This window comes from Drosophila miranda (assembly GCF_003369915.1).
Source record: "Drosophila miranda strain MSH22 chromosome Y unlocalized genomic scaffold, D.miranda_PacBio2.1 Contig_Y1_pilon, whole genome shotgun sequence".
In the NCBI taxonomy this organism is placed as follows: Eukaryota; Metazoa; Arthropoda; class Insecta; order Diptera; family Drosophilidae; genus Drosophila; species Drosophila miranda.
This window is the reverse complement of record NW_022881603.1, coordinates 7,834,450-7,848,895: the sequence shown is the minus strand read 5'-3', so window position 1 is coordinate 7,848,895 and position 14,446 is coordinate 7,834,450. Positions and strand designations below refer to the sequence as shown.

The window sequence follows — 14,446 nt, the reverse complement described above, 5'->3', positions numbered from 1 at the left end:
GCTCTGTGGTCTTTATTCCATTCCAGATAAACAAAAATGGGTAAAAGATTTGCATTTGTTTGGATTTAATCGTATCTTCTTTTTTGTATTTAGTTTAAATATTAAGGTTATAATTATACATATAAGTTTAAACCGATTACAATAACTGTTGTTTGTTTTGTTTTCTTTCGCTTTATCTTTATCATCCACGTAATGTTTGTTGTTTTGTTTTAGTTCTCTTTAATATATATACTCGTAGTTTTTAATTTACTCTTCTGCTGTTCTGCTTTCTGTTCGGTTTCTGCTCTGTTTCCTCTTAGGCACCTAATCTGTTACATCGCTTTACGCCTTTAATAATTAATAATTGTTACTCTTTATCTTTGTATGCAATGTGAAAATGGTACTTGGTATATTAATGCGGATGTTTCTGTATGTTTCTTGTTTGTTTGTATGTATGTATGTGGCATTCATGCGTGTACGCGTCCGTGAGAGTAGCATCCTAGATGCACCTGTGCCACACATCCTCTCACTGTGCTCCTGTCTCGGGTATGGTATGGGCGTTGGTTGGGGGCATGGGTATGCTGAAGGAGGAGGCGTGGCCTTTTTCGGTGCGCTCGTAGTAAAAACGTTTCTTATTAAGTAAAGTATGATCGCTTATCTTCGTATATTAGATAGTCATCGTCCGATGAAGACGACGACTCCACGCTCGCCTCTTCAACGGCGTGTGTTTGTGGTTGTGTGTGTGTGTGTGTGTGTGTGTTTGGGGTGTGGATTAGGCTTCTGTCTGCTATGGTTGTGACTGCTCCTCGAACAGCAATAATAACTGACTGGGCGTGGTGGCTGATGCTGGGGTCGTGGTTGTGTTGGCGTCGTCTGTGGCGACTCCAGTTGCGGCGGTGGCTTCTGTAGTGGTCACTATTTCTGCTGTCATTGTATTGGTTACGGACAACGCTTCCGAATTGCTGATACTGTAGTTGTAGCTGTGATTGTTCTTGTAAATGTGTATGGGCGTGGTGCGGAGGCTATAAAATTCGCTCGCTAGGCAGGCGGCAGGCTGCAGAGCGATCTGCCAGATCTCCGGAAGCTAGTTCTGTCCGGTCCAGTACGAGGGCGAGTAACCCTGCTTGCCGGCCGACTTGGACTGGCTGCTCGACTGCTGGCGCTGGCCGGCGCTGTTCGAGTCCTGCAACAGAATGGGAGGGTCAAGCAAAAAAAGCAACAGGTTTCCGATTCCCTGTTCCCAGAAGAACAGTGCTCCCTCTTCCGGTCTCCACTTAGCTTAGCCATCGATACACAATTGTTAACATACATATAGAGTACACATATCACTTATTTACACAGCAGATATGGTATGGTCATGAGAGATGATTCTGATTAAAGTAGAGCATTTCGATAACTGATTTCCTTTTGAGTTTTTCAGCTGGGCGTCGTTTCTATGGAGGAGGATTCATGCAGACTACAGAATAAATGAGCCGATGTGGGTGGAGACAACAAGTCGATGGGATGGGATGGTATGGGATGGCACGGCATGTGGGGGTTAGATACGAGTTGTAGTGCGTGTTTACCAGAAATTAAGCAACTTTTACACATGATTTACAACAAAGGAACTTACCCGGCGGGATGAGCTATGAATCCTGCCGTCCATCTAGTTGTCCCATAAAAAAATCAAAAGAAATTATAAAGAAAGGTCATACAATAGAACAATTTCATGCATTTTAGAATTCTCTTCTCTCTCTCACTCTCTCTGTCTCTGGCACTTGCTACCCAACAACCAACCCAATGGATGGCTGATGAGACTGATGAGATATACTCAATTCCGTGTTCTATGGAGTCTACACTCCTTTGAGACTAATACCGAGCAAAATTTCATCAAAATACAAAATATCAAAATCAGAAAATGCATGAAATGTGTTTGGGTTAGTCACGAATACGCGATTAGATTAAAGGAAAAGAAAGGAGAAACAAACGAGGGGGAACGTTGTGAGTTGCTGCGGACACCGCAACTCTACGGTTATACCCGATACTAAGTGAGTATGGCTTTCCTCCGGCAGACGCCGCTAATATTAAACGACACGACAAAGAGTGCGTGCGAGAGAGACAGAAAATCAGTCTGAGCGTGACGTCGGGCGCTGCGTAGCCACTGCAAATTGATTTGTTCCTATTGGCTATAAAAATGATCTGATCTGATCCAGATTCAGCAATCTGATAGATATGGTCATTATCTATGATTCTGCGATTTTGGATGCAACAGATTTTCGTCCTTTGTGGGGGCGGAAGGGGGTGTTGCGAAATTTTGAGATATACGTTTTATAGTGAGATCTAACAGGAGTGCGGATACTAAATTTGGTTACTCTAGCCTTAACAGTCTCTGAGATTTGTGAATATCCCCAGATTTGCATACTTTGCGGGGGCGGAAGAGGGTGTGGCGAAATTTTGAAACAAACTCGTCTCGGTCCGATATATTAGGAGTGTGGATACCAAATTTGGTTGCTCTAGCTTTTATAGTCTCTGAGATCTAGGCGCTAATGTTTTACTCTAAGCAAAGCCGGCTATGCTACGTGTGTGTTAGAGAGAGACAGGGCGAGAAAAAATGAAATTGTTTTCTTGATGCTGGCTATAATAATAATACGATAAAATTCAGATTCCGCAGTCTTAAAGATATGGTCATTCTCTACAATTCTACGTTTTTCGTTTTCTCATATCTTTAAAATTGTGGATGCCACAGATTTTCGTCCTTTGTGGGGGCGGAAGTGGGCGGGGCGAAGTTTTGAAATATTTTTGTAGCAGTGACATATCACAGAAGTCTGGACCCAAAACATCGTTGCTCTAGCTCTTATAGTCTTTGAGCACTAGGCGCTGAAGGGGACGGACAGACGGACAGGGCCCAATCGACTCGGCTATTGATGCTGATCAAGAATATATATACTTTATGGGGTCGGAAACGATTCCTTCTGGACGTTACACACATCCACTTTTACCACAAATCTAATATACCCCAATACTCATTTTGAGTATCGGGTATAAAAACAACAAACGTTTGGTTAAGAAAATATAAAGAATATGTTTAATGTACACACACGTAAATGGATGCATAAAAGCATTACAAAATGATAGTGGGATTGGATTAGTGATGAATGTTGGTTAGGGCTTACAAAAGTGTTCAGTGTACGTTTATTTTGTTAGAGATTCTAGAGATTTAAAATTTCCTTCTTCCGTTCTACAGAGGGAAACGTGCGGAATAAAACTGCAAACTGTATGCTGCAAACTAAAAATAAATATAAAACCAAAACCAAAACCAAACCAAACCAATATGAAAGTGTCTACGAGAGAGTGCGTGTGTGCCGCCGAGAGAGTAACGTAAAGCGCATATTTAATATTAACTCAAGCAAATGGATTGTTGATTGTGTTTGATTGATGGGCTGTATTTGGTCTAGAGCTCAATGGAGGCCCCCCTCTGACAGGTCTAGCAGTCGGCCATGAATGATATTCCACAGACATTATCTTGAAGGTTTTCGGACAGCTCTGGCTGGCCCTCGTCCCCAACAATGCAGTTGTAATCTTGATCTTGATCTGTGTGAGTGCCACCATCGTCATAGTGAGGATCCCTCCAAATTTTCTCTTTCTTGATTTCAACATGTGTTCCAATCTCAAGGATGTGATTCTCGCAGCCTCCTCGTACCACAATCACTTGTTGCGTTTCTGACCCTACCTGGTGTATGGGCTGATGTATCATATTGTGGTGTCCGGCTGCTGGCATCGGCAAGTACATGCCGTACGGCTGGGCCGAGGTACCGCCCGCTGTCTGCGTGTTGGCCATGTTGAACGGTGGCGGGGTGCCCGAGTGGAAACTCTGCTTCTCATACGACTGTAGGGGAAAATGGAGAATCGCAAACGGATGTTAGAGCGACTAGGATGACTGGCCAAGCTGTACGTACATTAACCTTGTTCAGCGCCACGTGGCCCTTGCCGTACATCGATGAGGTCAGGTCAGAGGCAGTGCCCGCCTGCGGCTGGTTGGAAACCTTCTGGGTTTTCGTTTGTTGATTCACGCTCGTCGAGTAGCCGCCCTTGCTGTAATCCTGTGTGGTCTGTGAGAGGGTGTCGTAGTTGGTTGAGCCGTAGCCCGCGCTGTACGATGGCTTCGGGAACTGTCCACCGGATGCCGTGTTTGCCGTCGGTATTTGTTGCTATTCAAAAATAACATTGCATACATTAGGACATATATGGAGCAATATATTCAATGTATTACTGGATAAATGGCAGGCGTGCCGTACTGGAAACCACCAGGCATCACATTGCCACCATAGAAATAGGCATAAGGAACATTCAGCATGGGTGCACTTGAGCCCGCCTGTTGAGACATTGTGCTAGACACCTGCAAGGCAAAGGTATTGAGCGACATTTAGCTACTATTCCCGCATTCGCGTCTAACTTGCGACAGAACTAAGGACTCACGTTGCTTACTGGACTGGAGTTATTGTCGGTGCGGGCAAAGCGTCCGTCAGTCATGGTTGAGTACGCCACAGATCCGAGATTGTCGCGTCCCGCTCACAGGCTGGTTGGCGTGTAGTTCAGATCGTAATATCCCTGCTGCAATCGACACAAAACACACACAAAATTAGCTGGCCGTCGAGGCTGAGTATGAGAGTCGAGTCTGTTTAAGGGCCCGATGGCCGATGACGCGGCTTTACCAGACTTTTGTGCAATTGGATCAAGATCAAATCCGTGAAATCTGTATAGTTTGGCAAAGCTGTGTGCGGATCGGACCGCCTCAAAGCGCATTTGAATGGAAATGGAAATGAAAAAAAAAATATGATGTGTTGTTAAATGATTAAATTATTCATATGGAAAATATAAATATACATATATGAGAGAGCAGGTTAGGAGCGTGGAGTGGAGTGGAGTGGCGAGAGGATGCGGTTGCGAGATTAGTAAGAAGAAAACAAAACCCAAATTAAAGCAATTAAATATTTTTAAATTTTGTAGTTATTTTTTTTTTTTTAATTTGCATGAGATTTTTTGTTCATTTTTGGCATGATTGATTGTTATGTGGAGTACGAGTAAAAAACAAAAAAAAGGGATGACAAGGAAGAACAAAAGCAAAAGAGCCAGGATTTTCTGGATTTATGAATATTTTTCCGAATGAGTTAAGTTGGGAGATGAAGGGAGTGTGGAAGCGGATATGGTATGACAAATATTTAAATAAAGTGCAAAAGAAATCGTGATGATATATACACATTACACAGACAAAATAGACATAGACAATAGATATAGACACAGACATCGTTCAAATGCTACATGTTACAATGCACACTGAGGAGAGGATCGGATCGGATCTGTTAGAAGTAGAACGAGAGCCAGAGCCGGAGCCAGAGCCCCTGCGGCTAGAGGCGAAGCTGCTGGGATGCGCGGGAGCCGTTTATCTTGATCATGAATATACAATACGATGAGTAGTAGTAGTAGTAGTAGTTCTTATTATATCGTACGAGTGGAGTGAATGGAATTTGGACTGTGGCTTATGCGGATGCGGATAAGGAGACGGATACAATTGATTGATTATTGATATTGATATTAGAGTCGATTCGATTCGATTCGATGGATTGTTTACATTGGTTTGTTGTTGGTTTTGGTTTGGTTTTTGCTTTTGCTTTTCTCCATGAACTCACCACATGTGGCACTCTCTGTTGCATCATTTGTAATTCCTCGTAGGAATAAACTGGTTGCTGATAGTATGGCAATCCAGTCTGAATATATTGACTAACCATTTGGATGTTGGTGGACACCAAGCCGCTGCCGCTGCCACCGCCACCACCACTACCAGCACCAGAACCAGCGCCGCCGCCACTGCCGGTGCTTGCGCCTCCGACGCCACCAGCTGTTGTGGCGCCACCGCCAACGCCGCTGCCGCTGCTGCTACTGCTGCTGTTGGTCAGCGAGGCCAGCACTGCTGCGGTGCCGGCAGCTGTTTGGGCAGCGACCGCCGCTCCTCCCACCGAGCCGGCATTGTTGTTGTTCACATTCACACCGACGCTGGACGCACTACCGCTGCCACCGGCCACGCCCACGCCGCCGCTACTTACGCCGCTCTGGCTAACGCCTCCTCCAGCCACATTGCCGCTGGTCACGGCCGCCGTCACGTTGCTGTTGGAGCTGCTGCCGCTCACATTGTTATCTGCGGAACAAAACAAGGGAATACATCACGTGCTGCCGAGGGACAATCATCCCCACTTCCATTGCACTCACTGTTCGACACAGACGCCTGGTTAACCCCTGGCTGCCCACTCACGGCTCCTGCCGCTCCGTTGCCCGTGCTGCCGCTGCTGCTACTCACGCCGCTGCTCGTCGACACACTGAAATCAGGCCATTCAAAAACAATGCATTGATTAATCTGTGATCCGGGGAACTCGAAACGGCAACAGCTTGTTCTGTATCCTGTCGGGTTTTAGTAAGCGAACTGAGGATCACCAGCGGGGATGGGCAACATACCTGTCGTACTGCGCGGCGCCACTGGCTGTAGAGGCATCCTTGAGCTTGGCGCTGGCACCAAAGCTAGCGTACTGCGAAGACGCGTTGTTCGCGCTGCCAGCAAACCTGAATGGGCGATTGGCGGGAGTCGGGGCAGAACAAAACGAAGGAGCACGTGTTAAAATATTGGAGCAGGAGGGGGTAGAGAGAGCAGCATTCCCATACATACCCGCTACTGTTGCCATAGACACTCTGGCTGGACTGGTAAGCGCTTTGTGGCGTCGAGTATCCCGATGTGAGATACGCGGAGCTGGCATTACCGCTGCAACATTCGACATGGGGCAGGGCAGGCAATGGCGGGTTGAGGCAGGTATTAGCAAATGAACAAACAGTGAACGTGTGTGTTAGGAGAAGAGAAAACAGAACAGAGCAACAGAACGGCATAAGTTGTTAGAAATCAACGGATGGCAACAAAGAAACCGACGGGGGCTGCTTACCTGGAGCTGTTCTGGCTGGCACTTCCGCCGACCGGAATGTTTTGCGTTGACGCTGACCCACTTCCGGGCACACCACCACCCACGGAAGGCTGCGTCCCGGCGCCAGTCTGCTGCTGCTGGTAGGAGTTGAGACTTGGCTGGTACGAGCCATACCCCTGCTGCTGGTAGCTGTTCGCCACCGACGACTGGACATTCGCATAGCTGGAGCTGCCGTAGCCCCCCTGCGCCGACGTCTGGTAGGCACTGTTCGCCTTACTGGCCGCACTGCTCTGGTACGCATTCTGATAGGCACTGCCCGCATTGCTTGCCTGCCCGTACGGATCGTTCTTGGTCAGTTGATCCAGGGCATTGCTGGCGACAGTCGAGTTAGCAATCTGCTGCTGTTGCTGCGTCGTTGAACGGGCCGCATAGCCGGCAGCACTTAAGGCATCACCCTGTTGATAAAATGATTGCGGATTAGATGTTCCATGGGGTTCCATGGGCCCAAGGCGGGCATGACTCACAATTTGAGAACTTTGCAGGCCCGCTGTCAGAGTCGACTGCTGCTGCTGCTGAGACTTGTTCTGATAGTCGTCCTGCTGCTGCTGCTCGACGCTCGCGTTGAAATTCTCTGGCATGGAGTCGAAGCTGCCGTCCGTGCCAAAGTCCAGAGCACCGAATTGCACATCCAGGTAGCCAATTTTGTTCAGGGCATTGTCGCCGGGCATCTCCACCGCGGTCGCCGGGATCTTCGAGGGAGGCGGCAGCTTGACGCGTGCCCTCCTCACCTGCGTCTGCTGCTGCGATTGATCACCAGCTGTCGAGCCAAACACATTCGCATACGTGCTGGGGTACTGGCTGCCAACCACGCCCCCACCGCCACCCACGCTCGTACTCGTCTGGGAGTAGGCGGTGGCAGAGCTTGGGGCATATCCAGCTGGCGTTGGCTGCACGGCAGTGGATCCGGGACTGACGCCCTGGCTGGCCAGGGAGTTGAAATACTGAGATTGCTCCACCGAAAGGGTAGCCGACGGCTTTATGGGAGTCTTCTGCTGAAGCTGTTGCTGCTGCTGGGCCTGCTGCACTAACGTGGCTGCTGCCGAGGCGGCGCTTGTGAATGTGTCTGATGCGGCGGATACGAAGGATGATGAAGCGCTGCCCCCACCACCAGCGGCAGTGCCTGCGCCGCTGCTGTGCTGCGTGCCCTGCGACTGCATCTGGGGCGGTGGATTGCTGACCGCGGCGCTGTACTGGAGGAGCGGCGTGGTGGCCGAGCCCGACAGCGCTGACGGCGGTGTTGCCGGCGGCCCACTGCTACCACTGTTGTCCTCGCCACTTGTTCCCACTGCGACCGACGATACCAGAGCACCCAGATGAGATCCTTGTTGGCCCAGGGCACTGCTGCCCAGATGATGCTCCAGTCCTGGCGGGGCCGAAAGCTCGCCCCCAGATCCAGTACTTGTTGCTGCACCGGCACCTCCTCCGCTGACCACGGTGGCGGCCGTCTGTGTGGACAGATTGCTGGTGGTGAACACTTTGCTGTCCTTGAGGGAGCCCTCGTACTCCTCGTTGTTCCAGTCGCCCCAGGAATCGTCGGGGCCAAGCTGCTGTTTCTCAGCATTCTGCGCAATGGTGTTGTCCCAGAGCTCCACCTCGTTGTCCTCGTTGGCATTACTACTGCGTCCTGCTCCAAAGCCACCGCTGCCACTGGTGCGATCTCCGCGTGGGCCACTGCTACGACCTCCCATGCGACCTCCTCCGCGTCCAGAGCGTGAAACGAAGCCGCCGCCGCGTCCACCACCGCCTCCGGGCGCACTTCGTCCGCCGTTGCGCTGGCCGCGATAGTTGTCGTTTGCCCGGTCATCACCACGTTCGCCGCCGCGTTCCCCACCGCCGCCGTGAGATTGGCGAGTATTGCGCTCGTTCTCGCGGGTCTCTCTGCCGCGCCCTGGAGCCAGAGAAAACAGCATTAAATCGGGGGATCCGTGAGAGGAAAGTGTAAGATATACTTACATCCACGGCTGTCAGTGCCGCCGCGTCCGCCACCGCGGTTCGAGCTGCGGTTCCGTGTATTTTCGCGCTTGTCCGCATTGGAATTGCCATCGGCCCACTCACCATCGCCAGCGGCACCATCGACAGCAGTGCTTGCAGGCCTCTTCCGCTTCTTCTCGTACTTGGCAAAGGCGCCCTGCAAGGATTCAGATTCAGAGAGGGGATCTCTCCTATAGTGGCAGAATCGCTCACCTGAGGGAGCACCTCGATCAAGAAGTTGGCTGCTGCTTCCAAGTCGTAGTCGCACTCGTTGAGGGCGCAACACACCTCCTCCTCGGAACGTTGAGTCATGGTCAGTAAGAGGGTACCCTTTTCGTTGATCTGTGGATCCTCTGTGGTGCTGTTGGTAATCTGGGCGATGCGCAACTGTTCCGTGGTGGCCTTGGGCTGGGCCTTCTCTGGTTTATCTGTCTTATTAGCGTCGCCTTTCTTGTTCGCTGCTGCATGTGGGGCTGCATCGTGGGCCGTGCCCCCGCCAACATTGGCGGAATTTGACTTTTTCTGGCTACGACTGCTGCCGCCTCCTCCGCCACCGCCGCCTGAACGAGTTTGTGTGCTCATCTCTATGTACACTGTATATACAAATTAGCTGCAAGGGGTAGGAAATCAACAAGAACTTATTAGCTTTCCAGTCCAGAGAATCATCGTCAAAACCTAAATTTTCATCTAGCCAAATTTGACGAGTTGCAAAACAAGTGGCAGAGTAAAAGCTAACAGAGAGATGATGAGAGCCGCCGACAGATGAGAGTTCAATGTACATTTAATCAAAGAGAATAAAAGAACGAAACCCACACACACACACACACGCACCTAAGCAAACATACGAGAGAGACATGAGAGAGCCGGAGCGAGAGAGCGACACGCACGCACAAACAAAGCAAGTATTCAGAAATAACAAAAATTTCATGCAAACCATGCAAGAGGTCGGGAGTGAAAAGAGGAAGTAATAGCAGCTATGCCGTAGAGAAGACAGCGGCGGAGGGGTGTGTGTATTGGCAAAACAGGTAACGCAAAGTGAGCGTCGCGGGACGGCGGCATCACAACGAAAAACGTCGTCCGCTTTTCTAATCGGTGGTGGCTGACGGTGGAGTATTTACCCGGGGGGGTTGGACACACAAGAGAACGGTGCACAGACGACAATGGTAAATTGTTTCGATCCAGTGCACGACCCCGTTACCAAGTGCATCTGAATCATTTAATTTTGTTGTCACCGCAGTTTTATCAAATCTCGTCATGAATAATGCCTTTTCATACATTATTCATATTCACATAAACACACACACACACACACACACACACTTGTCCCCTCTGCCGCATACACTTTTTCACATAGGACATATGTATGTATGTACATTTCGCACGTCCGCATACCGCCTCTCGCTCATTATTCTAGTGTATAGATTTCTTTTGCTGGCCCCAGCATTTGGGAAGAGTAGACACAAATATTACTTGAATATGCCAATTGCCAGCTCGGGGCATAGACAAGAATTGATTTATAAAATTTTTGGACTCCCCGCTTCGGTTTTCTGCTTTTTCTTTTGTGCTCGGATTTCTACAGCTGCCATAGCTGCATCCCTGTCGCACTAACTATCCTATCCCAAGTGCTTGGTGTTGCCAGGTGTGAGTGGTGGGCCCGGCGTGCAGCGGGTGGGATATATTTATTTACCAATTGTTCGGATAAAGAATGTAAGAATTTGCACAAACTATTCGAGTAAATTACAGCAGTAAAATTGCATATTTTTTGCGGAAACACACACTTTTTCAAACCAAATTTCGCAATTACACATCACTAGATATGCCGCGGCACTCGGCAACACTGAATGCGAGAGCATTGAAACCGAATGAAGCGCACAAAGCGGAATAAAAAACCGGACAAAATGGTGTACAATGCACTTGATATGAAATGTAATGCCAGTTTCCATTTAACTTGACTATTTCCAATAGCTTTCAAGATTGTGAATGCATTTTAAATAGATAAAATGCGAGCTCAGCTGCAAATTATTAATAAGCAGCCCCGGCCATTGTCTAAAGTCTTGGCCATGTGCTCACACTTCGACGCCATTTCTGCAAACATTATAGCCGACTCTCTCTCTCTTATGTAAACTTATGGCCACAGTAATTATATTGACGGCGACACTGCCGCTCCAGACAGCGGCGAGTGTTGAATTTTCAACAAAGTTTTACGCCATAAAAATATGGACAAACACCAGGAAAACACTACACAGAGGCGGACAAGCACTTCAACTACACTTTAACATCTAATTCTAGAATTCATCACGCTACTTTAATGTGTAAACAAATTTTTAAAACGGAGCAAACCTGCAAATGCGCCGAAAAACGCACTTATATTAAAACAGTGCTGTAATATACTCGCGGGAGCTAAAGAGCACTGTCGCGATACTTATCGAATAGAGGAGTGCAATCATCGGCTAGTTGCAACAACAACGAGTGGTGCGTCTAGAAATGCGCAATGAACGATAGCTCACAAGAGAGTATAAAAACAATGCGGTGCTTCGCATCTCTATGTAGTCGGTAAGCAAACAAAAATAAACCACACGAAACGAGCGCCCAGTTTTCCAATTAAAGCTGAACGAATTGTTTCATACATAACTGCGAGCATATCATTGCTGTCCCAGGCGATGGGTAAGACACATTTCCAACAATATTCCGTTCTTATTGTACTAAATTCAATCCACAGCATTTGCGACTAGGAAGAAAGAAGATCCGCTCTCGTCCAATGACGATGAGATATTGCAAATCAAAATAAAAGAGCTGCAGGACAAATTAGATGACATCTTGAGCAATCAAGACTTGATAATCACTCTCCGAAGTCAAGTAAACACTCTGCCAAACATTAATGGGCCGTTGACTGAACCCACTGAGATCAGAACGGAATATTTCCCAGTGCGAGAGCAGCAAGAACTGGAAAAATTAGACTCTGAATTGGCCAATCCCGGAAATAGCTTTGTGAGTACATAGTGCAAGATCGTGTCTACAATTCGCAGATATTAATTTTAGCTCTTCAGATTCCTATGATGAAGCGAATTTTGCGGCCAGAAGGCATCATCCAGCCACTGAAGGATAGTATACCCAAGATATTCGGAGAGGAAATAATAATGGGCTTCAACTTCGATGGTGTTAACCACAAACAGCCGTTTAAGAATATTAACAGGGCCATCTATGGTGACTATTCATGCATATAATGTACATATCTGTAAATCAACATGTATTTATTTAGAGATTCAAAAAAGAAGTGGATACACTGAAGCAGACTACATCGCAGACATAAGAATTACTTTTCACACCCTAAAACGTCGGTATCATAAAAGAAAACACGATGTGAAAAGGAGGAGTAAATTGAACAAGTTCTTTGACTGAGTTTAGACAGTTGTGCTAAGAATGAAACAAGCAAATGTGACAATCGCATAGTTAGTAACATATGTAATGATGGTCCGACAGTTCGACAAAGACATCTGCAAGACACTGAACGAGGTGGACAGCTCAGCAAGAACCTGGCCTCAACAGATACTCTGGTACAGAAGCACATGGTACATGGAGAAGATCTGAGATCTGACAACTAAGAATATTGTGTGGCTTATGAGAGATATTGACCCTTTTGGGAGATTTAATTTTCTTTTATTTATATAAACATAATTTACTTTCATTAAAATGATAAGATATTATTGTGTTCATTTTAAATATCATTTTGTTTATCATTTAATCTAATCTCACTTAGAGGATCTTGAAATACCTGATAGAGGAAACAGTGGTGTGTTGGGCAATCGAAGGCCCGCGCACTTTACGGAGTTCGGTAAACTTGATTTCCATTGGAAAACGGTCGCTGCAGCCGGATAAAATGCATTTTCCGATTGTTTTGGCACTATGGGTAATGGTGGTAATTGTGGTAATGGCAACAACGAGTACACTTGCGGCACAGTACAGTGCACAGCAGATGTCGGTGGAGCTACAACCACTGGCCATAAATGAGAACTCAATTAGAACGTTTACATTTCTGTAAGACAAACCAGCAGCAAAGCAAACGAGTTGCTGTTCACCTTCTTGTTGTTGCTGTTGGTGTTGCTGCTGTTGTGGTACATTATTTTTTGGCCTAAATAGTAGGCCTTGAGGAATCGGAATCGCTTGAGTTGTTTTTGTTCACCGGAGAGCGCCAGCCGCGCGCAGCAGCAGCAGCACCAGAAACAACAGCTCAATCTACCGCCGTTGCTCTGTGGTGTGGTGCGTCGTTTTGCGACACCGCTTCAGTGTACATTTTTCTTTTGGCCCATTCGGATGTGGCCACGACGCGCGCGTTGTCCGTTAACATTATTCTTATTATTATTGTTGTTATTATTTAGGCTTTAACTGTGGATCCGATCCGCTACGCTTGCCCTTTCGTTTCTGTCGTGCATATATTTGTGTTCCAGTTGCAGCAGCGTTCCCGAGTCCGGGTTGTGGGAGGAGGTTAGTTGTTGGATAATACATAAGTGTGCGACGCGTTTCCAAAGTGTACGCAAATTGCAAAATCCCCTACTGTCGCTGCCACCCCACCCAGCCCCTGCCCACATTCGAGTCCATTGAGAAATATAGATCCAAGAATTGCAGCTCTGTGTCCATGTGTGTGTGCTTGTGAGTGCGAGAGAGGCAAGGTGCCCGAACGAAGGAGAGAGATACAGCGCGCGAACCAGAGAGCGCGAGTGAGTGAGTGTGTGTGTGTCTGTGTGGTGTGTTAGAATGCACCTTGTGGTATTTTGAAATCAAAAAATTTCAAAACACAAAACGTTTCTTTTTTTCGAGAAGCATTGCAAAAGACTTCAGCTGTGCCTAATGCTAAGGTAACAGAAAACATCAGAAACTGAATAAAAATCAGACAGACGGCAAGAACCAAACCACATCCATCCACATCCAAGTCTGTTTTTGGTTATAGAAATCTCTTTTGGCGGGTATGTATCGCACAATAGTATGTAATAACGAAACTCCCTTCGAATGATGGCTATTTCGGATCTTGGATTGCGACACATTTCGTTGGATTTTCTGTTATGGATTATGGGCGCCAAGGGTACAGCTGCAGCTACCACAGCACCATCATCGGCATCTAGGTGCTTGCTTTCCCAAAAACGTTCCCACACATACACACAGACACACTGGGACACACGAACACACAGATAGACGGCCGCATTGGCCAACATATTTACCTACGTCACGCCCACCTGATTTCAGTGCAATCGCGTTGGACCAGTTTACGGGCATGCTCAAAGACAAAATACATATACTCCTACAAGGTCGATTGCCTGCCTCTATGTGTGCTTTTTATACCCGATACTCAAAACAAAATGAGTATTGGGGTATATTAGATTTGTGGTAAAAGTGGATGTGTGTAACGTCCAGAAGGAATCGTTTCCGACCCCATAAAGTATATATATTCTTGATCAGCATCAATAGCCGAGTCGATTGAGCCCTGTCTGTCTGTCCGTCCG

The 14,446-nt window shown here is 47.5% G+C and overlaps 3 protein-coding genes across 6 annotated transcripts; 1 reads left to right on the top strand and 2 right to left on the bottom strand.

Annotated features, from left to right (window-relative positions):
- Window positions 1–48: 48 nt before the first annotated feature.
- LOC117191016 (protein lingerer-like) lies at window positions 49–4,550 on the bottom strand. Its single transcript, XM_033395993.1, has 6 exons — window positions 4,435–4,550; window positions 4,229–4,354; window positions 3,915–4,166; window positions 3,689–3,844; window positions 1,592–1,624; window positions 49–1,162 (listed from the first exon to the last, which is right to left on the bottom strand). The coding sequence occupies exons 1-6, from the start codon at window positions 4,486–4,488 to the stop codon at window positions 1,064–1,066; spliced, it is 720 nt and encodes a 239-aa protein (XP_033251884.1). The 5' UTR covers window positions 4,489–4,550; the 3' UTR covers window positions 49–1,063.
- LOC117191012 (protein lingerer-like) lies at window positions 4,490–10,514 on the bottom strand. Of its 4 annotated transcripts, none has more exons than XM_033395988.1 (10): window positions 10,422–10,510; window positions 9,165–9,561; window positions 8,934–9,108; window positions 7,445–8,868; window positions 6,942–7,375; window positions 6,674–6,766; window positions 6,466–6,570; window positions 6,223–6,329; window positions 5,742–6,151; window positions 4,490–4,569 (listed from the first exon to the last, which is right to left on the bottom strand). In XM_033395988.1, exons 2-10 carry the CDS (start codon window positions 9,531–9,533, stop codon window positions 4,528–4,530), a joined length of 3,159 nt encoding a protein of 1,052 aa, XP_033251879.1. In that variant the 5' UTR covers window positions 9,534–9,561; window positions 10,422–10,510; the 3' UTR covers window positions 4,490–4,527. The 4 variants fall into 4 exon arrangements, with proteins under 4 accessions (XP_033251879.1, XP_033251878.1, XP_033251877.1 ...); XM_033395987.1 differs by having other exon boundaries at window positions 4,498–4,569; window positions 5,646–6,151; window positions 6,674–6,754; window positions 10,422–10,514; XM_033395986.1 differs by having other exon boundaries at window positions 4,498–4,569; window positions 5,646–6,151; window positions 10,422–10,507.
- Window positions 10,515–11,322: 808 nt separating this feature from the next.
- Window positions 11,323–12,328, top strand: LOC117191020. Its single transcript, XM_033395997.1, has 4 exons — window positions 11,323–11,615; window positions 11,671–11,939; window positions 11,999–12,155; window positions 12,213–12,328. Exons 1-4 carry the CDS (start codon window positions 11,612–11,614, stop codon window positions 12,236–12,238), a joined length of 456 nt encoding a protein of 151 aa, XP_033251888.1. The 5' UTR covers window positions 11,323–11,611; the 3' UTR covers window positions 12,239–12,328.
- The last annotated feature ends 2,118 nt before the right edge of the window (window positions 12,329–14,446 follow it).

Coding starts and splice junctions, on each gene's coding strand:
- LOC117191016 (XM_033395993.1), bottom strand. CDS start 4,488: ATGACTGACGGACGCTTTGCCCGCACCGACAATAACTCCAGTCCAGTA. Junction 4,355..4,434: donor ACTCCAGTCCAGTAAGCAAC/GTGAGTCCTTAG, acceptor TTTGCCTTGCAG/GTGTCTAGCACAATGTCTCA. Junction 3,845..3,914: donor TGGCGCTGAACAAGGTTAAT/GTACGTACAGCT, acceptor TTTCCCCTACAG/TCGTATGAGAAGCAGAGTTT.
- LOC117191012 (XM_033395986.1), bottom strand. CDS start 9,533: ATGAGCACACAAACTCGTTCAGGCGGCGGTGGCGGAGGAGGCGGCAGC. Junction 6,571..6,673: donor GTCTATGGCAACAGTAGCGG/GTATGTATGGGA, acceptor TCGCCCATTCAG/GTTTGCTGGCAGCGCGAACA. Junction 6,330..6,465: donor GGCGCCGCGCAGTACGACAG/GTATGTTGCCCA, acceptor GCCTGATTTCAG/TGTGTCGACGAGCAGCGGCG.
- LOC117191020 (XM_033395997.1), top strand. Junction 11,940..11,998: donor CCAATCCCGGAAATAGCTTT/GTGAGTACATAG, acceptor TTAGCTCTTCAG/ATTCCTATGATGAAGCGAAT. Junction 12,156..12,212: donor TATTAACAGGGCCATCTATG/GTGACTATTCAT, acceptor ATTTATTTAGAG/ATTCAAAAAAGAAGTGGATA.